The following is a 27,578-nucleotide window of genomic DNA, read 5'->3' on the forward strand; positions in this document are numbered from 1 at the left end:
TACCATGACATGAAGCTTGTCCTCTTCCACTATATAACCAAGACCAAGAACTTTATTGTCTTCGTCACGCATTTGGTTTTGTAAGACCATTGTTTTCATTCTTGTCTTCTCACCCTTGTCATCATGCTTCCTCCTCCCACTTTGCCCAGATAAGACCCAATGCTTCAGCTCAAATCCTCCAGCCTTCAGAATTCGCCCAATGTTCTCTGTAATAACTTCTAGTTGGTCCATGTCATTGTGAGCGATAAGGATGTCATCGACATAGCTCTCTTGCTGGAGTACCTGACGTTCCTCTTTGAGGTGGGAAAAGGAAGAAAGGCTGGCAGTTTCACACTGTGCAATGCATCCTGCCGGTTTATCTCCAATATTCACCCTTGTGATTCCACCTCTGAATCTGAGGAGAACAGCCCGAATCTGGTGGAGGACATCGGGACCCTTTATTGGCAGGTCGTTCAAGCTCACACCTATAAACCTCTGGCTGCTATTCCACACAAGCCTCACTGAAGTTGTAACAGAGTGAGGATTCGGAGCAATGAGGTGACTCATGTACCACACTAGCCCATCCCAGTTACTGATCATGCCCTTGGACAACTTGACTGCAACTCCATGCTCCACCATGTCATGCACTTGCGCAGCATAAGCGGCTTTCCATTCAGGTTCTTTGGCCAATTGCTTCTCTGTCCGGAGGAATGTGCTCTCAACTCCTCTTTTGTAGTCTGGTAAGGATGCTGGATCTTCAACCCAGGGGTATTTAGCATGCCAGTGTGGTTCTTTGCTGTGGCCATCACCTGTGAAATAGGTGAGCCCTTCTCTTACTATTTCAAGCTCTCTCTCCTCAGCCAGTGTCATTTCTTTCCCACCTGGCTGCCAATTTCCACAACAGCAACCCCCACACTTTGGCTCACATGCAGCACCAATACTACAGTGGCTTGCAAAGAATTGACTCAGCCCTCCGAGTCAATACTTTGTAGAACCACCTTTTGCTGCAATTACAGCTGCCAGTCTTTTAGGGTGTGTCTCTACCAGCTTTGCACATCTAGAGACTGAAATTCTTGCCCATTCTTCTTTGCAAAACAGTTCCAGCTCAGTCAAATTAAATGGACAGGAGTTTTCAGATCTTGCCACAGATTCTCGATTGGATTTAGATCTGGACTTTGACTGGGGCATTGTAACACATGGATATGTTTTGTTCTAAACCATTCCATTGTTGCCCTGGCTTTATGTTTAAGGTCGTTGTCCTGCTGGAAGGTGAACCTCCGCCCCAGTCTCAAGTCTTTTGCAGACTCCAAGAGGTTTTCTTCCAAGATTGCCCTGTATTTGGCTCCATCCATCTTCCCATCAACTCTGACCAGCTTCCCTGTCCCTGCTGAAGAGAAGCACCCCCAGAGCATGATGCTGCCACCACCATACTTGACAGTGGGGATGGTGTGTTCAGTGATGTGCAGTGTTAGTTTTCCGCCACACATAGCATTTTGCATTTTGGCCAAAAAGTTCCATTTTGGTCTCATCTGACCAGAGCCACTTCTTCCACGTGTTTGCTGTGTCCCCCAAATGACTTGTGGCAAACTGCAAACGGGACTTCTTATAGTTTTCTTTTAACAATGGCTTTCTTCTTGCCACTCTTCCATAAAGGCCAACTTTGTGCAGTGTACGACTAATAGTTGTCCTATGGACAGATTCCCCCACCTGAGCTGTAGATCTCTGCAGCTCGTCCAGAGTCACCATGAGCCTCTTGGTTGCATTTCTGATCAGCGCTCTCCTTGTTCGGCCTGTGAGTTTAGGTGGACGGCCTTGTCTTGGTAGGTTTACAGTTGTGCCATACTCCTTCCATTTCTGAATGATCGCTTGAACAGTGCTCCGTGGGATGTTCAAGGCTTGGGGAATCTTTTTGTAGCCTAAGCCTGCTTTAAATTTCTCAATAACTTTATCCCTGACCTGTCTGGTGTGTTCTTTGGACTTCATGGTGTTGTTGCTCCCAATATTCTCTTAGACAACCTATGAGGCCGTCACAGAGCAGCTGTATTTGTACTGACATTAGATTACACACAGGTGCACTCTATTTAGTCATTACCACTCATCAGGCAATGTCTATGGGCAACTGACTGCACTCAGACTAAAGGGGGCTGAATAATTACGCACACCCCACTTTTCAGTTATTTATTTGTAAAAAATGTTTGGAATCATGTATGATTTTCGTTCCACTTCTCACGTGTACACCACTTTGTATTGGTCTTTCACGTGGAATTCCAATAAAATTGATTAATGTTTTTGGCTGTAATGTGACAAAATGTAGAAAAGTTCAAGGGGGCCGAATACTTTTGCAAGCCACTGTAAGTGGGTTTGCAGTACGACCAGTTGTCATGAACCTCGAGACAACTCCAGCATGCCCCTAGTTTCTTAATTGCAGCCTTATTTTCTGCAAGCTTTAATGTTTTAAACTGCCTGTAGAAGTAGAGTTTCTTTTTATGTCAAAGGAGTTTGCAAAGAAAAGCGTCTGGACTTCTTTAAGTTGCTTGAAGACGTTTCACCTCTCATCCGAGAAGCTTCTTCAGTTTTTAAGTCAAATGGCCTAGAGTCCCAGATTTAAACCCAGTGGGAGTATCCCCCCGAAGAGGGACAAAGGACCCCCTGATTATCCTCTAATCACATGAGCCAAGGTGTGAAAGTGGGTGTGGGACCTAATCAGCCCGGGTTTCGGTTGAGCTCATTGTGAAACCTGGCCCCACCTTGTCATGTGAATTCCTGAGGACAGATGGCCCAGGATGTGAGTGGGTGTTAAGGCATCTGGGGAGGGAACTCAAAACTGGATTATAGATGACAGACAGTTGGTGTCGTAAACCACCGCCTCTGTTCAAAGATGGTCGCTCACAGTGGACATAGATGGCCTCTTTCACTCCTCTTTCAAACCATCTGTCCTCTCTGTCCAAAATGTCAACATTGGCATCCTCGAAAGAGTGACCTTTATCCTTAAGATGCAGATGAACTGCTGATTCTTGTCCTGTGGAGGTGGCTCTTCTATGTTGTGCCATGCGCTTGTGAAGTGGTTGTTTGGTCTCTCCAATGTAGAGGTCTGGGCATTCCTCACTGCACTGTACAGCATACACCACGTTGTTAAGTCTGTGTTTTGGAGTTTTGTCTTTCGGGTGAACCAGTTTTTGTCTGAGTGTGTTGCTGGGTCTGAAGTACACTGGGATGTCGTGTTTGGAGAAAACTCTCCTGAGTTTCTCTGATACACCGGCTACATAGGGGATGACAACGTTGTTGTGTCTGTCTTTCTTATCCTCCCTCGCTGGTGTCTGATCTTCTTTTCTGTGCCTCTTTGCTGACTTTATGAACGCCCAGTTCGGATAACCGCATGTTTTCAGTGCTTCCTTTACATGTGTGTGCTCCTTCTTTTTCCCTTCAGGCTTAGAGGGAACATGTTCTGCCCGGTGGTGTAGGGTCCTGATTACTCCAAGTTTGTGTTCCAGAGGGTGATGGGAGTCAAAGAGGAGGTACTGGTCCGTGTGTGTGGGCTTCCGGTAAACTTCAATGTTGAGGTTGCCATTCTCTTCAATATGAACAGCGCAGTCCAGGAAAGGCAAACAGTTATCCTTTGTGTCTTCCCTGGTGAACTTGATGTTTTTATCCACAGCGTTAATGTGCGCAGTGAAGGATTCCACTTCTTGTGTCTTGATTTTGACCCAGGTATCGTCTACATATCTGTACCAGTGGCTGGGTACTCTCCCTTTGAAAGAGCCAAGAGCCTTCCTTTCCACTTCCTCCATGTAAAGGTTGGCTACAAAAGGTGACACGGGGGAGCCCATGGCACAGCGATGTTTTTGTCTGTAGAAACCTTCGTTGTATTTGAAGTATGTTGTGGTAAGGCAGAGGTCTAACAGTGTGCAGATTTGGTCAGGTGTGAAGTTGGTCCTGTCTTCCAAGGAGCTGTCTTCTTGTAGTCGTTTTCTGACAGTCTCCACTGCTTCCGTGGTGGGTATGCAAGTGAAGAGAGAGACTACATCAAAGGACACCATGGTTTCATCTGGATCCAGGGTAAGTTTCTGGACTTTGTCGGTGAAGTCGGTGGAGTTCTTGATGTGGTGTGGGGTGTTCCCCACGAGAGGTGCAAGGATGGCAGCAAGGTGTTTCGCAATGTTATAAGTGGCTGAGTTTATGCTACTGACTGTGGGTCTGAGTGGGACACCTTCCTTGTGGATCTTAGGAAGTCCATAAATGCAGGGTATGGCATCCCCTGGATAAAATGCGGTGATATGTGATGCGGTCAATGATTTTGTCCTTTTCAAGGTCTTGAAGGCAAGCTATAACTTACTTTTTGTAGCTGCTTGTGGGGTCTCGCTTTAAAGCTTCGTAGGTGTTGTTGTCACTGAGGAGAGTAGTGATCTTTGTGTGGTAATCCGTTGTGTTTAGGACCACGGTGCACCTTCCCTTATCCGCTGGTAATATAGTGATGTTGTGGTCTTTGCTCAGGGAAGCGACGGCCTTCTTTTCTTGTAATGTGAGGTTAGACGGAGGGACTTTGGCACTGGAGAGGGTGGCTGAGACTTTCATCCTGATTTGTTCTGCTTCTGTCTGTGATCATTTATTAATCCGTATGGCGGTTTCTGTGGCTGTGATGAGGTCCACTATGGGCAACTGTTGCGGAGAAATGGCAAAATTGAGTCCTTTGGCTAAAACCCTCTTTTCAGGTTCAGTGAGATTCCGGTCTGAAAAGTTCTTCACCCATTTCTCCCGACTGTCTTCAGGTGTGTTTTCTTCTCTGAGTTGTGTGGGTTCAGACTGAGGAGTGTGGGTTTTTGAAACCAGTGTGTAAAATTTCCTGCGTTGTCTTTCTTTTCCTTTAGAGTGTTGGGCCCGCTGAGCCTTGTCCACAAACTTGTAAACCTCTTCTAGGATTGGAGAGGGTAGAAGGGTTTCCAGTTCCTGCAGAGTCTGGCTGATCTTGATCTGGAGGGCATCTATAGTGAAATGGACCTGTCTTATCCTTTCACTTAAAATGTGATTTTGTGCTCTCTGTAGAATCAAGTCTGCTCTGTGTCCCCTGACAGTGGATCCAAGGCGCAAGCTCTTAGGAACAACTCTGCTTTGTCTGCATCTTAGGTTGAAACGAAGGTGGTTCCTATAATCCGCCAGTTTCCTTGATTCCCTTTCATACTCCCGCACCAGTTGAAGGGTGTTCCTCCCAAAATGTACGGCAATATGTCTGTGAAGGTTCTCAGTCATCCAGGTCATCGTAGTCAAAGGAGTTTGCAAAGAAAAGCGTCTGGACTTCTTTAAGTTGCTTGAAGACGGATGAGAGGTGAAACATCTTCAAGCAACTTAAAGAAGTCCAGACGCTTTTCTTTGCAAACTTTGCAAACTTCTTTGACTCTGAATAAAATTACTTTTCACAGAGTCAAAGGAGTTTGCAAAGTTTGCAAATTCCTTTGACTCTGAATAAAATTACTTTTTACAATCTTTGAGAACATGACTGGAAATGAAAACATTTTCTGTCAGTTGGCTCTGTGATCCTGTAGAGGCCTGTTTTTCCTGGGCTGGAGGGTAACTGTGTGAGTCTGAGCTGCAAAAACAAGAACACATCCTCCCACCTCCTCTCTGATTTTTATAAAGATGGACTTCTCATAGACATGAAGCAGAGATCAACAGTATTTTGGGGAGACATGATGCAGCAGTGATGCGAGACTTCAATGAGACTGTCAGCAGTATTGAACATGGCGGCACGCCACTTGTTACAAACCTTTTTCACCAGCTTACTTCGAGTATAGGTCATAAACCTCCATGCTAGCGGATGAGAAACAAAATGTTTTTCCCAAATATGCTTTCAGACATTATCAGTACTTCTCATTATGCTGATTTGTGTTTAATACCGGTTAAGAAAACAGGGTCTCCTTTCTCACAAGTTTGATTTATTTGTTTAACTATTTAATTGGAGTGAATATAGCTTTGACTTGCAGCTGCAGCTAAACTAACATATCTCTGTTTGGGAATAGCAAATAGAGCAAGGACACTGAGAATAGGTCCAGCTTTTACTTTCCAAAACCACACCGACTTTTTCAAACTGACAGCCTGAGCTATTCTTCAATAATCTGGATAACCCAACAGAAGGACCTGAGAGCCTGAAGCACTTTTTCAGTAAGTTAAATGTGTTTGCAAGCCAATCAAGTTCTCACAATATTCTCACTCATTTACTGCCTGTTATACGAGTTCCAGTATATCTCAGTTTCTCACAGACAAAAAAATTTAAAATACTGGATTAAAAAAGCAATGCTCAATATTTATGTGTTGAAACCAACTTTGGACATTTGATGGCTTAAATCAAAACTTATGAATTTTTCAGTAGCAACTCTTTATGTGTGTGCAGTTTTTCATGTCATAGTACTCTTAGACTGACTCTTTATATTTATTTGTATACTTTTTTCTGGGTTTATTTCAAATATTAAGATAAAAAAATAAACCAGTCTGAAATATTCTTAATGAGACATTGTTTACAAAGTACAGAGACTAAATTACCACATAATGTGCTGTCACTGAAAGCTGCAGATTAATCATCTGTGTAACTGTGTCACTATATATCAGCATAAACAATAGAACAGAATAGAAAATAGAAATAGAAAAATCAACAATTAATAATACTATATATATAAATAATATATTGCACAAGACAGAGGTTCACAGGAGATATAAAATGTTAAAAAATTAAAATGCTGTTGTGCATACTTTAGCAAGCAGCATGATTTACATGGTACATTGTACAGTTCTGATGGGCCATGGATAAAAATACTTTAATCCTGGTGGCGCCTCAATGCATTGAATTGAACCGATGATGAGCTGGATGGGACGAGTCTTTAAGGATATTTTTGGTTTGTCTGATGAACCTGAATTGGCGAACTACTCCAGGGAGGGCAGAGAGCAGTTGATTATGATCATGGCACAGTGGAAGGACAGAAGCAGCTTCTGGTTCAGCCCTTTTACTGAGGATTTGCAGAAAGTAGAGATGCTGCATCACCTTCGCTGACATCGCCTGTGTATTCTCCAGCCATTACAAATCATTTGAAATCATAACTCCAAGGAATCGGAAGGAGGATTAGGATTCAACTTTATTGTCATTACACATATACAGGGTAATGAAATACAGTTTGCATGTAATCAGAAGTGCAATGAGAGCAGATTACATAATAATAATGGATTGGATTTATATAGCGCTTTTCAAGGCACCTAAAGTGCTTTACAATGCCACTATTCATTCACTCTCACATTCACACACTGGTGGAGGCAAGCTACAGTTGTAGCCACAGCTGCCTTGGGGCAGACTGACAGAAGCGAGGCTGCCATATCGCGCCATCGGCCCCTCTGGCCAACACCAGTAGGCGGTAGGTGAAGTGTCTTGCCCAAGGAATCAACGACCAGGACAGAGAGCCCGGGGATCGAACCGGCAACAGATGCGCTTCCCAACCCCCAGCGCCATGGTCAAATCGGGCGAACACTCCCTCTGACCCCCCCCCCACACACACACACACACACACACACACACACACGAAACATATTAAGGATTGTACATTAACATAAAACTGTTGTCGGAACCATACTGAATTTCACCAGAGTAACACACACACACATACTCACACACATGAAGAGAGGGAGAGCATGCATTGTATGCAAACTGCTACCAAACAGCCATCATAATTCGTCATACAATGAGAACAGGACAAATCAACAATTGACAATGACTGATTAATATTAAAATCTGTAACATAATGTATTGTTTGGAGTTTAGTCTGTTACTGTTACTATCTTTTACCATTTTTTCTTGGGGCAACTGTAACCCACATTATTTCTTTAGGGATTAATAAAGTATTCTGATTCCGATTGTTTCAAGATGACCTGCCATTATCCAATGACACATCTGCTTACCTGTATCTTTTGCTCGTTTCTCCTCCTCTTCTTTTCTATTTTTTCTAAACTGAGCACCTGATGGCTTTGAACTTTTCTTGTCCATCTTCCATTGGTTTTATTTTGCACTCCAGTATGAACAACAATCCCCCAACCCGAGGATCGCCACAACATAACCTAATAGACCTGCACCTTAGTTCACAGATTCACTTTGTCTAAGGTTTATTTCTGGGATTTCACACAACCCAGGATTCAAATCATGAATCCATAATGGACTTGGATTTACAACATTATGAATGAAATGTGCTCTATTTGGAAGCAGCCGCCCCCCTCCCCTTTCGACGGGTTGTGTGTGAGACTTTAAATCATCAAACTGTAAATAATACATTTTAGCTTGTTATTGATCCCTTTACCCCTGGTCCTAAAGTGTATATTTATTTTCTTACTCTTCTTATATCTATTGTTTGTTTACTTGCACTGCTGTAACTGGAGCTTCATCGTCTCGTCTCTCTATATACTGGACTGTATGTAGTGGAGATGACAATAAAGTTTACTTTGACTTCAGCAGCGAGCAGGCGCACCGAGGGCTCTCTATTCAATCTTCTCTCAGTTTGGGCCAGCCCACCGTCTGGAGACATCATCCGGTTCGTAAGGTGGGCAGTTTAATGTCGGATGAGCAGTGTTGGTCCAGTAGAGGTGCACTGATTCCTGTGAGATGTTATGTGTGCGGGAATGATAAGTCAGCCTTTGCCTTTGTTTGTGTTGATACTGTAGTATGTTCACCATGTAGGAGTTAAGGTAGTCCATAGCTGGACCAGTGCACCACGCATGCAGCTCACTAGGTGCCCCCTTGTGGTGTAACTTGAAATCATGGAACATGTTGGATCTCCAACAAAAAACACAAAATTAAGGCCCTTCTTTAACAAAGCTACACCCGAAGACTTGTACAATATGCAAAATTAAATCACATAATGTGACCACACATTACGGTGTGTCACATTTACATTGCTGTAGAAGGAGCTTTGTTGCTGCGTCTTTTGCTGGGACTTTTACTCTTTAAAAAACTCACATATAAAAGAAAGTGATTAACAGTCACATAGAAAATTTATTTATGGACGTTCAAATAAAATTGTTCATGAATTTACTGAAAAATCATCACTAAGAGAGAATCTGGATTTATCTGATCCAAAGAGAACAAACGTGAGACCGAATTCTTATCAGTGGAAGACATTCTTGTTCAAGAGAAAAATAAGAATATAATACATATCAGGACTTGAAGTGCTCGGCCAGTCATGAAATAAAAGTACAATAACCTGTTGTTCATTCTTCTTTTGATTCAATGCTTTTGCCTTGACGACATGAACTATGTTAGTTAATTAAACTATGTTAGTTAAAACATCAATAACATGGTTCACTTTTAGCACTGACTTACAAAACACCTCCTGATATATAATACCAAAAGGCTGCAAAACCAAAAATAACATAATTAATGTAAGCAGGGAGTGGTCACTGACATATAGCTGCTGTTCTCTCTCAAGATCTTGTGAGTTTATCTTTTGACTTCTGTATCTTCAGCTTAAAAAGACAAAGTGAAGCATCATTTTCATCTACATCCTTGCAGTAAAACTGCTTTTGTGTTGCACCTCAAAGAATAATGAATCTTTTATGAAGATCACCTTTTATATTTACAGATTGTTAATTTCATAAAAAAAACCACTGTTACATTGTCTTAAAAGTATATGAAATATATAAAATGTAATATTGCTCTTTTGTTCTTTTATTCATCAACAGAGTCTTTCTGTCATTTACATGATGTAAATGTGTTTTTAATGATTTTTTTAATGTTACTTTAGCCTGTGGCACTCTCCAACGCTGCTGATGAGGTTGATCTTTAGCTTGTCGTTAGAGTCCCACATTACATGAGCATTGTCCAGGTTCCTGCCACGGACTCCCCATACCTGTAAATGTAGCTAATAAAAATTTCACAGATGTTCAAGTGAAAAGAAATAATAAGAGAGACTCAAACAGGTTCGCAGATGCCAACAGAATCAATAAACTGATCCGTAAGGCCAGTAATGTTGTGGGGATGGAGCTGGACTCCCTTAAGGTGGTGTCAGAAAGACGGATGTTGTCCAAGAGAAGGAAAACCATGGATAATACCTCCCACCCACTCCCTGACATGCTGGTCAGCCACAGGAGCACGTTCAGTGAGAGACTGAGATTACCACAACACAGGAAATCATTCCTGCCTGTGGCCATCTCCCTGTACAACTCCTCCACTGCTATAGCTACACCTCTTTTTTGCTCTTCTTTCTTATTCAGCTATTTATCAATAAGTGATATATATATATATATATATATATATATATGTGTTACTGTTTGTACTGTAGCACTGTAACCAAAATAATTTCCCCTGGGGATCAGTAAAGTATTCTGATTCTGATGATTCTGATCTGGTTGTTTCTTCTTCTGCTGTAAATTCTGTTTTTCATCCTTCTTTAACTTCTTGTCAGCTTCCTTTTTTCTTCCTTGTTTCTTCTCCATTCACTGGCCCCCTTCATCTGCTCCTCAGCTTCCTGGGTTTTTTGATTCAACTAACAAACAAACAGATCAACACAAAGGTTCAGCCTGAACAAAACTATCAGGACTGTTAAACATAACAGTCTGAACACGTCTCCAAAACTGTTCACACATTTTCTGTTTGCTTTCAAATTTCCTTAACCCTAGAACACTATCGCCGGGTGATTTATACCCGAGAAAATACATTTACATGATTTCTCCCTCCTCCAGCTGTTTGCGTGTCGAGGAGCCTGTGCCTTCACCAGGGAAGTCTCAAATGTCCCAGGAATGGGTGGACCAAAGACCAGCTTTCCAGAGTCATTATTTTGTTTTAGGAGGTTTATTTTTCATTTTGTTAGACATGGCACAGTTGAAAGTAAAAGAAGACCACTCTAATTTGTCATGTGTTGTCATATTTTGATATATTTGATTACTTTTCATTGGTTATATTATATCGGGTAAAAATCACCCGGCACTAGTGATCGTGTTACTATTTATAGCGATAGTGTTCTAGGGTTAAAGAGCTCAAACAGGTAATCTGACCTCTGACTGACCCTGAACTCCAATAATGTCACTGAATATGAGAACATGCTGAAGATTTCTATTTCTATAAATATTTTTATGGTAAAAGAAACATGCATGTGTTCATGTACCATTAATATAGAATATAAAAATAAAATGACTGATAATCTGGTATCTCTATTTTTCTAACCTTTTTCAAATTTTCAGTCCAGTTTCAGATCAGAAAATGCAAATGATTCACGTAACTTTTTCTTTTCTTTTTCATAATTTTAACATTAAAATTCACTCTTATTTCAAAATTTAAAACTCATTTTAAATGGGTCTGAAGCAATAAAACCATTAAATCCTGTGTAGAAACGGGGATAAAACAATAAAAACAATAAAAACAGGATAAAGCGGATTAAAAATCGTAGCAGGAAGTGAAATGTGTGTGAGAGATGATTGGAGGGTTGTGGTGGTGGTTGTGTGGAGAGGGTGTCTGCTGTCGTCCATTAGAGCTTTCACTTTGTTTCATGTGTCTCTCTCCACCATCATCAGTGAGTCCAGCCTTCTGACAAACACCCAGCTCACTTTTTAGCAGCTCGTCCAGCTGTTTGCTGTTTGTGTGCATCAGGCTGCTCCACCAACACACAGCAGCATAACAGAGAGCACTGAGCACCACAGTGTGATCAATATATGCAGCATCTCATCACACACAGTAAAGCAGCTCAGCTGCTGCATACACTTCATAACATGTGTCTAAATATGATGTTATAATAATAATAATTAATATTATTATTTCTTTCATCTATTATCACACACACAGAGGTGACATATTTCAATAACTACACAGGGATAAAGATACAGTGAAGTACCTGATATTTCTCAGCTCCCATCTCCTGCTGCTGAGTCAGCACTTCTTTATTATTCATAGACATAAAGTTTCAAATTCCTTCATAAAGAAATCTTCATTATGTCCAGTATTTCACTTTAATTCCATGAATGAACTGTAAGTCAGTAAAGTGTTGAAAGTGTGTTTGTCTGTCTGTATTTACCAGTTTCACCTGTTGTTTGATATTTCCATCCTTCTTCAACTTCTTGTCAGCTTCTGGGTTTTTCTCCTGATCACAGACAGTAGAAACTGAAGTCAGAGGTGACAAGTCAACCAAAACACTTTCTTCAAAATCATTTGTATTTCCTTTGAGGAGTTTGCACTTTGATTTAAAAAAAAAAAGTATATGTACATATATATTTTTTTTTTCAATAGGAATTCTAAGACGAGGAAATAAGAGTCCTGAAAGTCTATGAAATTTTGTTTGGCTTTAACTTCTTCTCTGTGATTGCTGAATGATTTCAGGGTTTTTGCAGCAAACCTTCAATTTCCTTCTTCACTGTCTCTTATGGTGTGAATGTGACTCTTCGTCTGTGTTTGTAATATAAATATGTTTTAACACACTCAATTTGGGTCCTTGTTTCCTTTTTTGGCATTAAAAAGACAGTAAAATAAATAATGAATGTAAATGTGCTGCATGTTTGTTTGTGGTTGAGGATAGAGCAAGGTCCCAGTAAAAGAATGTGTGTTTGCCCTGAAGTGTTCAAAACAAGGTAGTTTTTGGTAGTGTGTTTGTTCGCTTATTTTGCACGAGTTTAGGTTCCTGGTTTCTTTTGAGGTGAAGCATTACAAAAATGGATAGAGGCTTTTTTGGGGGGAAATGGGTCACCTTGGTCTTGACATGGTGAAATTGTGTTTCCTTGCTTCTTCGGCTCGCTGAACTCTCCAGCGTTCTTCCTCATATTGTAATTCATTTTTTCATTGGCCCACTTAAATTTATTGTCATCTGGATGTTGGTTTTGCTCAAGCTAACAGACAAACATATATCAACACAAATGTAAGACTGAACAAAACTATCTGGACTGTTAAACCATAGCAGTCTGAACAAGTTTCCAAAACAGCTGAAGGACTCGTGTTTTGTTTCAAATCTCACTTTCTTAAAAGAGCTCAGACAAAGAATCTGACCTCTAACTGACCCTAAACTAAAGTAACTATATGAGACTATATTTGAGATTGTAATTACTGTAAATGTCTTTATGGTGTAATATATGAATGTCAAAGTCAAAGTCAAAGTCAGCTTTATTTGTCAATTCTGCCACATGTACAGGACATACAGAGAATAGAAATTCCGTTACTCTCAAACCCTAGATGAAATAACAAATGAACATTTAAATATAAGAGAGTGATTAAAAAATGCAAGTAAAATAATTAAAAAGTAAAAATTTTAAATAAATACAATACAATTTTACGTATAACAAAAAAAGCTATACAATATACAATATACAATATTCAAGTAAGGGTAAATGACATTGAGTGTAAACCAGGCAAAGTAGTGCAAATAGGCAAATAGTGCAAATGGAGATTTAGTAATGTACGGTAGGAAATAGTGTAACAACAAAGTCTTATGAGGTAATGGTATATGTTATAGAACAAGAATGAAATATTAAAATTAAAAGTGACTGAATTAATTTTATTATAATAATGGATTTCATTTATATAGCTTTTTGAGACCCTCAAAGCGCTTTACAATTTCTCTATTCGTTCACTCTCACATTCACGGACTGGTGGAGGGAAGCTATAGTTGTCGAAGACAGACAGACAGAGCAGGGGATCGAACCGGTAACCTTCCGGTTACAAGACGAGCTTCCCAACCCCCTGAACCACGGTCGCCCGAAATCTATCATCTATAATCTATCTCTAATCTAATTATCTCTAATCTACAAAGAGTCGGTGCTTTTATCAAATTTTCACTTCAGCTTATGACAAAATATTCATTTCAGTAGTTTATATAAGAAATTAACAGTATGAACCCAGGACCGTGTTGTTGTAAGAATAGAATAGAATAGAATAGAATAGAATAGAATAGCCTTTATTGTCATTGTACAGGGTACAACGAAATTGGAGTGCCACTCTCTTGGTGCAAAAATACAATAATAAATATAAATGTAAAATATAAAAGGTACAATAAAACAAACAATAGTAAGTACGATATATACAGGATAGCAGCATTAATATAATGACAGTATGAATAGCAGCATAATAAATGACGGTGACAATATGGTGTAGCTAAGCAGTTTCAATTTTTTTGTGCTTATTTACTACGGTGATAGCTCTGGGAAAGAAGCTATCCCTGAATCTGTTTGTCCTGGTTTTATGTGACCTGTACCGTCGGCCTGACGGTAATAGTTCAAACACTTGATTGCTGGGGTGAGAATGGTCCTTGATGATATTGCCAGCTCTGCTGAGGTACCGAGAGTTTGCAATGACCTCCAGGCTGGGCAGAGAGCAGCCAGTGATCTTCTGGGCTGTGTTGATGACCCTCTGCAGTGCTTTCCTGTCTGCAGCTGAGCACCCTGCATACCATGTTGTTATGCCGTACGTTAGGATGCTCTCTATGGTGGCTCTGTAGAATGTCATTGTAAGCCAACAATACTAACCACCATTTTGCCTCTATAGCTTAAACATGTTAAGATTATGTAAGGTTTTAATTTAAAAGTGAATGCATGTGATTTTCTTTTTTAGCTATATCTTATGTGAATCTGTGGAAATATAGCTTTGGGTTATTTATTATTTATTATAGTATGCTAGCTTGAAAGACTAGCATTTTGTTGAAAACAAAAGCTTTTCAGTTACAGAAGAACTCTCGATTCTCTTCATGAGAAACAGCAGAGATTAAGAGTGATCAGTTGCTGAGTTTTGGGAAGTGCTCCAGACAGAGAAGATATAAAAAGAAACATCTCTGTTGTGAGATTCTGCATAACAAACTACACAATGACACATGACAGAACAAAAGATGTGAATATTATAACAGAAGATGGTAACTATTTCTCTGTCATGTATAATTGGTCTAAAAGGTACATATTTATTTCACTGTTAGCTAACCCTGGACATGCGGTTCATATATTCTTTTTATTTGTGCCATTTCCATTTTCTCTCTTTTCTTTCCACACACACTCTTTCTTCCTCATATACATGTAATATCCTGATTATTTTTAAGTTTTTTTTTCATGTTTTTTTGTTTGTTTGTTTCTTTTGTTGTGTTTCTTTCATATCACTTGTAACATGCGGTGGAGATAAAGTCAGCCATGGAGGTGTGCAGGTGGATAGTGAATGAGCAACAGCTTCTGACTTTCCAAAAGTACTCATTTATTTACAATATCAAAAATAAAAGTACTACCTCTACCACACATTACTCGAGAGCACACTAGTCCGCGTACACACGGGAGCATCCATTACAGGGAGAGTGCGAAGAAAAAGGGGGTGACACACCAGTCATGAGACAGGAGGCGCCGCCATGTGGTGATACACTGCATTACAATAGCAGCTGTTACATAGTCCCCCCTGGTGAGAAAAAGTCTGTCCTCAGCCGTACACAGCTGAAAAAGCACACACCACACCTAACAGTACCCTATACATAGAGGTTACAGCTAAGATTGGCGCACACACACGGGGCAAAAGACCATTTAAAAATGAAATTGGTGAAAATAAGACGAATATGTACATTGGAAAATCAGTTCTTAGTTTTTTTCACTTTTTTTTTTTAAGTAAGTGCCAAGAATGAACCTTAATGCACTAAAGAGCCATAAAACTGGATTAAGTAGAGCAAACAGAAACATCTACATATCATGACTCAAAATAGCAATGCAACAAGACAGCATCAAACAGGTTTAACCAAAACATTTCACTTCAGATCAAGCCTGGTTGTGTGAAAATCATTAGTCCATCTTTTGTTGTTCCAGCCAGATGTAATTCTGGGGCAACGTCTGGGCCTGAGATTGTAATGTCCACCAGCAGCTGGGTGCTGGACAGACCTGGGTGAAAGACTGTCTGAAACAGCGCCCACACCAGAAGAAGAGTCAATGTCTGGTAAATCAAAGGGGAATGGCTCAGAGTCAATGTCAGTGTCTGCAGGGTGGGCCTGAGACCCAGAGTCCTCTGCAGTGTCTCTCCCAGCAGGAGATAAAACAGAATGTTCTTTGGAAGTGAAGTCCCAGGTATGGAACGGTTGCATGTTCACAACATGATAAACACCTGCATCCACACCGGAGTCCACCCAAGTGACCCTGTCATTAACATCACTGAGTCTCTGAGATACACACAATGGTCCCTCAAACAGTGGTGCAAGTTTAGCAGTAAAGTTAGACTGAACGTCTGACCTGGGGTGCGTCTCAACTCTCACAAGGTCACCAACACGAAATGTGGCATGTCGATGTCTCAAGTCATAGTAATGTTTTTGTCTGTCATGGCTATAGTCTAGAGCTGCTTTGGCGTGGTCGTGAGCTTCCTGCGGGGAGGCTCTCAGAGTCTCAGGGTAAGGTACACCCAGTTCATCAACACCTGCTGTAGAAGGCTGAGTGACAAGGTCAAGCGGGGTGTCTAACTCACGACCATAAAGCATCATGGCAGGAGTCATACCTGTACTGTCATGGGGGGCGGTACACAGACCAAAGCAAATCTGAGGGAGAAACTTGTCCCATTATGTGTGCTTATCACCTACATAAGCACGGATTGCAGTTTTCAGAGTCCGTTGATGCGTTCAGTAGCATTTGTCTGAGGGTGATATGCCATAGTGAGTCTGTGCACCGAGCCTAAGGCAAAAACAACATGTTCAAAAAGCTCACCCACAAAAGGAGACCCTCTGTCAGAAACCAGGTAAGTGGGTGTACCATGTTTAGCAAAATGTCAGTGACGAATTTACCAGCTGCTACCTGAGATATAGCTTCTTTGACAGCACTGGCTTCAACCCATTTAGTCAAATAATCAACAAACAGGATCAAATATGCATTTCCAGTGGGGGTGCGGGGAAGTGGCCCAACAAAATCTACACCCACATACTCGCAGGATTTCTGGGGGACAATGGGAACCATAAGACCGGCTGCTTTTTTTTGACTTGGCTTGGTGAGTTGGCACACTGAGCATGAAGTCACATAGCGATTCACATCAGCTGCGATTTTGGGCCAGAAAAACCTAAAACGCAGTCTAGCCAATGTCTTAGAAACACCCAAGTGACCTGCTGTGGGGTGGTCATGGTAATAGTCCAGCAAGGTGCCTCTCATTGAAGTAGGGGCAAACAGTTTCAGCTCTTTCAAAGGGTGCAAAGCACACGTGGACTTGGGGTCTCTGTAATACAAAAGAGAGTCATACACAACATACTGTAACAAGGTGGCACTGTCTGAGCTGTTCAGAGAGTCTGCTTCCATGTCCCTGAGGAGTGGACCTGTGACACGATCATCTAACTGCAGCTGTCTCAATTGTGAACGGTCAGCCAGAATGACAGGGGGAAGAGTACGAATGTCCAGGCTGCCCATGACAGCATGATCTGGTAAAAGATCCGTCGTCCTGTCAGAGGTCAGAGGCAAAGGGTTGCGTGACAGTGCGCCGGGAACTTTGTTTTGTGCACCAGGTTTGTGCACTACTGTGAAATCAAAGTCCTGCAAACGTAGTGACCAGCGGGCGAGTCGGCCCGTTGGCTTTTGACGAGACATGAGCCACCTGAGACTGTTGTGGTCAGTGAAGATAGTAACATAAACACCTTCAACATATGGGCAGAAGTGTTCCAGGGCCCATATCACAGCAAGGCACTCCTTCTCTGAAGTGCAGTAGAGGAGTTCAGCTTTGTGAAGGGAGCGACTAGCAAAAGCCACAACATACTCACGACCCTTGTCATTCTTTTGCATCAACACTGCCCCAAGACCAATGTCACATGCATCGGCGTGAATGGAAAAGGGACGGTTGAAGTCTGGAAATGACAGGATCGGGGCTGATGTGATATGGTCCTTCAAAGTGTCCATGGCCCTTCGACAGCTGTCGTCCCAGTTTAAAGCATTGTCCTTTCTGGTGATGGCGTGAAGAGGTTCGGCATGGCGGGCATAATTCTGAATGAAGCGCCGATAATAGCCAGTCACACTGCAAAAACCCACCTCCTTAATACTAGAAAAATACACTTATTTTTGGTGAAGATTTGCTTAAAACAAGTGAAATTATCTGCCCATGGGGTAAGTGTTTTTTTCTTAACAAGATTTCTTGAAATAAGAACAATATCTAGATTTAAATAAAGCTAAAAATAAGTCTTTTACACTCATTCCAGGCAACAAATCAGAACATTGAAACTTAAAATAAGCTTTAACCACTTATTGTAAGCAACAAATAAGATAATAAAGCTAAAAATAAGTCTCTTACACTTATTCCAGGCAACAAATCAGAACAATTGAAACTTAAAATAAGCTTTAACCACTTATTGTAGGCCACAAATAAAGATAATAAAGCTAAAAATAAGTCTTTTACACTTATTCCAGGCAACCAATCATGGCTTGAAACCTAAAAAATAAGCTTTAACCACTTGTTCTAAGTAAAATGTTGAAGAAATTAAATCTGAAAATAGGCATAAAACACTTATTCTAACGAACAAATCAAGGCAAATAATCTAAAAACTAGTACATTAAATCATTTTAAAGATATTTCTGCTTTTTAAATTTAGCTAAACACTACTTTAAGATTATATTGCTGATTAAGGACAAAACAAAACTGAAACAGAGCAAAAGTGTCCATCTTTATTTGTCCACTTTAACAATAACCTGCAGATAATAAAGATACAATTGAACAGTACAGGTCCAACATTATGAGTTTGTTTAAGTGGTTTCAACATTTCAACAGCCTTAGAAGTTTTGCCATTGCCCCATTAAAATTGACGAGTGACATAGGAAGACCACAAAGATTCAAATTTCTTTCGAATGACACCAAATACCACAGATCTTGTCTGGGTGAGTAAATGAACATTTTCCATTTTAGAAATAAGACCCAGATTGAAAAAACAAAAAACAAAACAAAAGTGCCCTCTCATAATCTTATCTGAAATTTACACACTACTTTCCAATAAATGCATGCCATTCTGCCAGGGCTTTTCTGTAAGATGATGTAGTGTCACTCTCATGAATGGCATCCTGGAGAACTTCTGTCTGAATGACAGACAGCAGGGTTGCCACGCATTTGGGGTAAGTCAGATGGAGTGCATAAAAGTATGCCATCACATATATCATAGCCTCACCAAGTTTTTCTTTGTCAAATGTTGTAACTGGTAAATTACCAACAGCAATGACACACTTGCAGCCATCGAACATCACTACTGGACATGACAAGCTTCGTTTCTGGAGGACAGCATCTGGATCTTCTGTAGGCTGCAAGACACAAAAGACATGACAGTTAACATCTTATGTTAATTGTATGTTTTTTCGCTGGGATTTGGTCATAACGTCGGAGACGTCATTATCTTGTTCTTTGTTGGTTACACACATTTTATAGTAGTTATGACTTATGGTTTATCAGTGTCAAGCGACTCCTTATGTGACCACACTCGTGTACATTAAATACGTTATAAATTAATGAAAACAATAAATTATAGATTTAAGTCTTTCGGCTGAAACCGAAAAAGCATTTTGGAGTCATATTTGATCGAAAAATTTCGTTTGCCAAATTTTCTGTAGATCTTTATAAGCAAATTTTACAAAACTTACCTTCAGGACATGTAGAAATGCTTCAGAAGCATTCCCCATCTTTTTTGGTGGATGGGCAGGTGTGGGAAAGAGCGTTGGAAGAGCCTTCATCAGTGCAAGGTGGGCTTCAGCTGAACAAAGCAGAAACAAACCTTCATAAACATAAATTTTAAAGGATGAGAACTTTGTATTCAAATGGTAAAACTTACTTTTGTCCATGGTCATTGGTGGATTCATTGCCTTCTTTGACACACCGTAGAACTCTACCCTGGAGCAGAATTCTTCCCATCTCAGTTTTATTTGACTGATGAACTTGTTGTGGGGATCCAAAATTTCTGAAGCTCACCCAATGCCTACAATAGGTTTAAAAAATAAGTAAACAAATAAAATCAAAATAACTTTACTACCACACCAAATATATTTGAAATTAAAGTGATTATTGATTAACTCTTCCAAAACTTACATGATGCAATTCTTTAAAGCATGGATATGCATCCAAGATGAGGCGAGCTCCGTTCTCCTCTTTCATGGTGTCTGAGTCAATGAAGGATCTTCTGGCTTCAAACTCGAGGTCTAATAGCTGGGACACATCTTCTTGGTTTGGTTTTTGCCTTCTTGCACATTTCTTGTAATGTTTTGTAATGTCTTGCTTGTATTTGCCGACTATCCTTGTCAGCTAAGATAGAGAGAAGTACAAGAGCATTTTGGTTTTTCATTGTTACTGAAGTAGACTTCCACAAAACATTAGCTACTACTGGCTGTGTGTTGATAACCATTTTACAAAATTACATGTATGTACTCACATGAAGTGGAGGCATCGTCAGAATTTCTGACAGGTGATAACAGAGTAGATGCACCACTGGAAGAACTGCGATCAGCATCTTCATCATCAGCTTCTTCATCCCTTGGGGAGAGGTCAGTGAGCCTTCTCTTGGGCCGTCCCCTCTCCGGTGTTGGTCCTTGCCTTTTTACTGGGGTTTTCATATTTTGCAGCCTTTTTTGTAACTTGGCATTAATGCTCTCCTGGTGAAAAATACATATATATATCATGCCCCCTGAACAAAACAAAATGATTTATATATGACACACAAATACAAGAACTTACGTGTTTTACGCTTGCATCATTATCCTGCAGCATAGGATAATATTCCACAACTTTTTTAGCCATTGCAGTGATTTCGGTCTTAGAGGGGTATCGCTCCATTTGGCCTTGGCTTGCTCTCAAAAGGGACACCATACTTGTGATTGTATTTCTCACCAATCTGCATCTCAGTTCTTTTGACATGACGCATGCTTGTTCCCTGCCGGAGCAGGCCAACTTCAGGTAACTCTTTCGGCATTGCTCCAACTCACTGTCGGTGTACACAACATATTCCGGAGGACTGGGGAGCTGCAAGGTTTTCAGCTGGCCTACATTAGCATCAGCAGTTGGAGGGCCTGTAGCAACTACCCAGGGTGAAGAAGTTGTTTCAGGTTTCTGTGATAGTGAATGTGGTTAATTAGCTCTCTTGCTAATTGAAAGAAATTCTCAATGTGCCTATTAACTTAAGTTAATACAAACGGCTAACATTGCCCCTTATAAATAGCATAGCTAGGAATTCTCACAACATTACAGTAGATACTTCACTAACTGTTTTCTGAACCACATGCGAGGGCTGCTAAGCTAACGCTAGCATCCGTTAGCATGCTACATTACTCCTTCCCACGCTCAAATTAAATTTATTACTCTGTCCGCTTGACTTTAAAACAGTGATTAGACTACACACTACTTACATTCGAAAAATTAAAATTGCTTACCTCTCTTCCTTGATGAAGTTTTCTCTTACATTTTGTCTTTCAACGCTCAAGTGCAGAAGATTCCTGTGACTCCAAATTCAAACGGAGTTAGGTAACAACTAACATAGAACATGAAGGGGGTGGACATCTCAATTTTTGCTTCTATATACAATTTAGTGGTTTGTACGTTCATAAAACACAGTCAGTATGATAGGTAAATTTCTTCTTCATTGATTTAAAATAAACTCTTATAGGTGTTATTTCATTTTACCTTATTTGTGACCATTTTTTGTTTTTACAGCTACAGTTTGTAATACCCCCCTCCCCCCATGAACTTGGTATTTCCCAAACTAGCTGCGGAGACACTCTTGCCCAGCATGAGCTTGCAGGATTTAAGGAAGGAGTTGGTTTTGCGTATAGCAAATGTCGTCATTGTGAGTGTACTTTTGATGAAATGCAAGAAAGTTTCAATGAACATAGTTTCACCAGACGGACACATTAGGCAGTGCATTGAAATAGAAAGGGCAACTACTGAATTTTTGAAATCCTCGCTCAAAATGACTTTTGGCATAAATAGACAAAGCAAATTAGTTGATTTCCCAGGTTTTAATCTCATAGAGCAGATGCCACAGGATATTATGCATGTAATTCTTGAAGGAGTGGCACCAATGGAAATTAAGTGTGTGTTGAAATACCTTGTTTTATCTGGAAATTTGGAATTGGACTTGTTTAATTCTGCCATGCAGAACTTTCCTTTTTCATCAGCGGACATACGTGACAAGCCTTTACCAATTAGTATTGCTACTTTAGCTTCAAGTGACAACAGACTCAAACAATCCTCTGGACAAATGCTTATATTGATCAAGATTTTGCCATTCTTATTGTACAGTGTTGTAGAGAAAAATTCCTTTATTCAGTTTATTTTGGATTTAATTGAAATTGTTAAAATACTTTTTGCCCCAGTTGTGTCTTTACAAACTGTGTCCAAACTAAAAAAATGATAGAAGATCATCTTAAACAATTCAGGCAACTGTTCCCAGAAAAAAATGTAATCCCAAAGCAACATTACATGCTGCATCTTCCCTCTCAAATTATTGCCCTGGGACCTGTAATACGTCATATGTGCATGAGATTCGAGTCTAAACACAGTTTTTTTTTAAACAATGGTCATCCAAATTAAACTTTAAGAATGTGTGCAAGTCTCTTGTAAACCACAATCAGCTGCTGGAGTGTTGCCAAAGTGAAGCAGGAACTGAGCATCCGATATTTGTAAATGAGAAAGAACTAGGTCCTATATCAGAGGTTGCTAATATGGACCATTTGCAATCAAAGGTTGTAGATTTTTTGGGGATTGAAGATGCTATACATCATGCCGTTAGAGTAAAGTGGCTTATTTTACATGGAAACAAATACATCTGTGACAGGTCTCTTATACTCATTTCAGCAAATGGTTTAAACCCTATCTTTGGACTTGTAAAAAACATTTTTATTGTTAATAGTGTACTTTATTGTTTTGAATACCAGGTGTATGAAACCTTGGGTTTCAACAAAGACTTTCTTGCCTATGAAATTGCAATTCCCAACCTTGCCCAAGCAACTGAACTGACTGATGTTGAAAACCTACTTGATTTTACGTCATATTACCCAGTCAATTTCAGAAACAGTGTCTATGTTATGACAAAATATAACCTTGAAGATGTCCTTTCTTTAAAAACCTGAAATAAATACCTTCCAATGAGTGACTTTCTTATTTCAAGGAAAAAGGTGAATGTTTCTTATTTTGAGATAATTTTTGTTTTACACTCTATCTAAAAGCTATTTTTGCTTGAAATAAATGTAAAATGGTTCATTTTTAGATATACAGACTAAATAAGAAAAAAAAGTAATATATACTTGAAACAAGTTTAATCATCTAACACATGAGACTGGAAACTAGCTTGTAATGTTCAAAACAAGATGGACAAGATAATCTGGCTAAATTTAAGACAATAAATCTTGTCAAGCTACAAGGAATTTGCAGTGCAGGCCAAGGAACTGACAAACGTGTTTCACCGAGGTTGGGGTATCAAACTCCTTAACCACCTTTACTTTGTCTAGATCGGGCTTAACACCTGATGATGTGATGCGGTACCTGAGAAAGGTGAATTCATCGAGGCAGAATTGGCACTTTTTGAGCTTTAATGACAAACCAGCAGCCTGGAGTCTGCCCAGCACCTCCTCAAGATCCACCAAGTGCTGTTCAAAGGTAGGTGAGGCGATAACAATGTCATCCAGGTAGACTGCACACGTTTTATAAATGAGGCCAGCAAGCACAGAGTTCATGAGTCTCTGAAAAATTGCAGGTGCGTTGCAGAGCCAAAAGGGCAGCACCTGAAACTGGAAGAGACCACAGTGAGAGATGAAGGCAGTTTCAGGCTTCGAGTCCTCTGCTACAGCAACCTGCCAATAGCCTCGCGCTAAGTCCAATGTTGAGACAAACTTTCCCCGTGCCAGAAAGTCGAAAGACTCATCTACACGAGGCAGGGGATAATAGTCTTTTCGGGTAACTTGGTTGAGCCCTCGAAAGTCCACACAAAACCTTGGTTCCGCGGCCGCTCTATTTACAATGACTACAGGAGCTGCCCAAGGACTTGTGGAAGGTTCAATGATGTTGTCCTTCAACATTTGTTGCACTTGTTTTCTTCAATCACACGTTTCTTAGCAGGTGACGTGCGATAGGGTGGGAGATTGACGGGTGTTGCATTGCCAGTCTCTATGGCGTGCTCAGTGAGAGCCGTTCGACCAAGATGACCATCAAACAAGGAGTTAAACTTGCTGAGCAGATAGAGAACAACAAGGATGCTTTACTCAGAGAGACTTGCTTCAGACAGTTTGGCTGTTAAGCTTTAAGTCCAAAGACATCAGTGTTCCAGGTGAATGTGAGTAATCACTTTGAAGGTCCTCTTCATCGTCTGCGAGTGGGCAGGGGATGTCCTCAATGTAGACTGTTCTAGTGGGAATGTGAATAGAAACAGAAGCTCTTGCCATAAAATCCATTCCCAGAATGAAAGGAGAGGACAAATATGGTACTATTGCAAAATGCTGGTAAAAGTTCTTGTTCATGAATCCAGTATTGAGCCAAATAACACCCTCAGGGATGCAGGGAGCATTATTGGCGAGGTTAACTGCAGGACCATTCCACTCACTTATGTTTCTTGGGTAAGAGTCATTTACTTGAATAAGATCTGTTTGTACAGCCGAGAGGGAAGCGCCCATGTCGAGGGTAGCATCCACGGATGAATCATTGAAGTTCACTTTCGTTCTTAGTGGGGTATTCCAGTGGACTTGTGAAAAATTGTCTTCCAAGTGTCCAAGACTGTGTCCACCCTGTAGTGAATCAGGCGTGTGAGGCTTCGTTAGTAACTGGGAGGTTGGCCTCTGTGAAATGTCCTCCCCCCCCTGTAGTTTCCCGACTGCCTGTATTGTGGCTGGGATATGGTGCTGCTTAATTTCACCTTTTCATGGCCTGGGTCAGAGGGCTGGACTGGGCCATGCCTAGCGGTGTTTGAGGCTCGTTGTGGCAAATGAGGTTGGGTGTTACAGTTTGGGCAGATGCGTGTAGTGAACCCTGGCTGAGAGCATTTGAAGCAGTAAGGTTCAGCCTTATAGTTGTCTTTGCCACATAAAGCAGGCTGTGGTCTATGTGGTCCAAGCACTGAGTGAAGCTCATGAGCACGTAGCAGCAGGTCCATTACAGAAGTGACATTAGCGCCATACAGGGCAACTCTGTATTTTTCAAGAGCATGTTTACTAATTAGGTCAATTCTGTCTTTTTCAGGTGGAGGGCTCTTCAGTTTGTCAAACTCACTCAACATGTGGGCAACAAAGGTTGGGAGCGGTTCATCCTGAGCCTGAACACAATCCAAAATTCCTTTCAGGATGCGTTCTTGGCTGTCGGAGGGCAGAAAAACTTTCTTAAACAGTTGACAGAATTGAGCCCATGATGTGATGTGGGTGCTCAATGCCTTGAACCATTTCCCGGGCTCTTTTGCAAGAAAGTGTGGCAGTTCGTTTAGCAATTGCCCATCGGTTAGGTTCAATGAGGCTTTGTATGTACCAACTGCATTTAACCAGTCCTCAGGTTGCACTTTGTCGTCCCCAGCATACACAGGAGGCTCCAGTTTGGCGTGATGTAAAGCTGCCGCAATCACTCTGGAAGTGCTGCTGAGCTCGAGTGAGTGAGATGGGAGGAAAGGATTTGTAGGTTGAAATGGGTTGCTGGGCAGGAATGGATTGGTACTGTTGGTGGGTTCAGTTTTGTCCCTCGCAGGAAAATGAGGTGTCAATGTGGCCACTGGGAAAACAGGAGACTGTGGGACTGCAGGAGGGGGAGAGTTCCACGTTGTGAGTTGGTCCCACTGCTTTAGTAAACTCTGCTGTATGTTCAGTGAGTCACGTAAACAATCACTAAGCTTATTCACCTCAGTTCTTAACTCCACCACTTGTTGGCTAAGGCTAGGAGTCACATTTTCAACTATCTGGCACACTGGTAACGAGGTAAGTTCCATGTCTGAGTCAGAGTCGTCTGGGTAGTGTGCCATCGCGATTTCTAAAAAAATAAAATAAGCCGCTCCAGCGCACAGCGCAGTCATTGATATAGCACTAAAAGAGTCAGTTAGGTCAGACTACAAAGACAAAACTGCAAAAATGCAGTTCAAGATTAAATTTAGAAAAACCACATATAAAATTTCGCCCAACAACTGAAATTAGACTGGAGTGATCACAACCATGTTATTACAATAGCATGTCTGCAACACTAGAGCTCAATGCAAGATCAGTTTTAAATCGTTTCGCTATACTGAGCCGAAGACCAACACTAACAGCTGTAGTTGGCCAAGTTATCACTTACATATGCTACAGTCAGTCTAGTTTCAGCAAAGGGAAAGGGGAATGAAAAGCCAGCAGAAATGTCGATGTCCAGGCTCTCCACAGAAGAATTAATCCTTAGAAGATGAAACCAACAGCACGTCCAAATAACAGATCCACAGAGTCCATTCGTGTCGCGGAGTCAGCTTCTCTCTTTTTCTTTTTCCCAAGCGGAGCAGCGGCACACCGTGGTATCCAGAAATTAGTCGGGTCCGACCTGAGCTGAGGCTGCGGCCATGGCTGGGGAAAACGTCCGAGTGTCCGCAAAAGTGGGGGGATTTCCGAGACAGTTCACGTGCTAGAAGAGAAGAATCCTCGGCGGGATACAAAAATCCTCTGAAGTCCAAGGGAAAAAGTTTGTGCGCCAGTTGTAACGTGCGGTGGAGATGAAGTCAGCCGCGGAGGTGTGCAGGCGGATAGTGAATGAACAACAGCTTCTGACTTTCCAAAAGTACTCATTTATTTACAATATCAAAAATAAAAGTGCTACCTCTACCACACATTACTCGAGAGCACACTAGTCCACATACACACGGGAGCATCGCGGGGAGAGTGCGAAGAAGAACAAAAAGGGGGTGACACACCAGTCATGAGACAGGAGGCGCCACCATGTGGTGATACACTGCATTACAATAGCAACTGTTACACACTCACTAGAGTGACGTCCTGTGACATGAGCTTCTCCTGCTGTTGGTCTGTTTCAGCTTTGTCTCTGGGGTCAACGGACACGCCGCTGCGTCAAAATCACATGACCAATTTAAGACGTCACAGCAGCAAGATGCAGCGACCCAGAGGCTGTATCCCAATTCAGGGTCTGCAGCCTAAAAAGCCGCATTTTAAAGATGATTACGTCACAGCGACGCGACGAAGGCTGTCCCAATTCAAAGGCTGCTCGAAATGTGGCCCCTTAAATGCCTCCTTCATTTCCCTGAATTTTAACGATGGGTCGGTGTATCCTCATGCCCCAACATATCCCAGAATTCATAGCGCAGAGGTGGGTGTGAATAATTTTGCAGAAAAAAACGGTGAACAGCTGAAGTGGGGCGGCCGAAGAGTAAACTTAAAAGTAAGTACTGAATATTATGTCACTTAGTTATGTGCAAATGTGTAATAATGAAGAACATTAAAACATTACTGTTGGCCAGATGTCAGCAAAGTTATGTGACATTAGCGATGTTTGTACCAACTTGGTTTTAAAGCCTTTACTTTAAAATATATGCCATTCTATAGTTGACCTTAATCTTACAGAGAATGTGATGATTTTATGGATAATTAAAGTCAGTCATATATCCAAAAACACAACAAGCTGAAAGTCAGTGATGCTGCTCGGTTTGCAGTCCTGAATATGACGGCACAAGCAGGATTCACACTGTTAATGTTAGCTATGTTATATTGCTGCCTCTGTT

General features: G+C 41.0%; 1 protein-coding gene across 5 annotated transcripts in view; it reads right to left on the minus strand.

The window, feature by feature from the left end:
- Positions 1-10,103: 10,103 nt before the first annotated feature.
- LOC116317362 (butyrophilin subfamily 3 member A3-like) overlaps positions 10,104-27,578 on the minus strand; it is a 43,125-nt gene continuing 25,650 nt past the window's right edge. The window contains exons 7-11 of one of the 5 annotated variants that reach the window (XM_039601534.1): positions 21,289-21,351; positions 20,597-20,937; positions 20,295-20,514; positions 19,955-20,167; positions 19,829-19,844 (exon numbers count right to left, since the gene is read on the minus strand). In XM_039601534.1, the coding sequence (XP_039457468.1) occupies positions 21,328-21,351 (24 nt within the window). In that variant the 3' untranslated portion in view covers positions 19,829-19,844; positions 19,955-20,167; positions 20,295-20,514; positions 20,597-20,937; positions 21,289-21,327. Of the gene's footprint in view, positions 10,485-12,005; positions 12,072-19,828; positions 19,845-19,954; positions 20,168-20,294; positions 20,515-20,596; positions 23,644-27,578 lie in introns of those variants that run through there. The other 4 variants (XM_039601532.1, XM_039601512.1, XM_039601522.1 and 1 more) reach the window with 4 other exon arrangements.

This window comes from Oreochromis aureus, linkage group 3 (genome assembly GCF_013358895.1).
Source record: "Oreochromis aureus strain Israel breed Guangdong linkage group 3, ZZ_aureus, whole genome shotgun sequence".
In the NCBI taxonomy this organism is placed as follows: domain Eukaryota; kingdom Metazoa; phylum Chordata; class Actinopteri; order Cichliformes; family Cichlidae; genus Oreochromis; species Oreochromis aureus.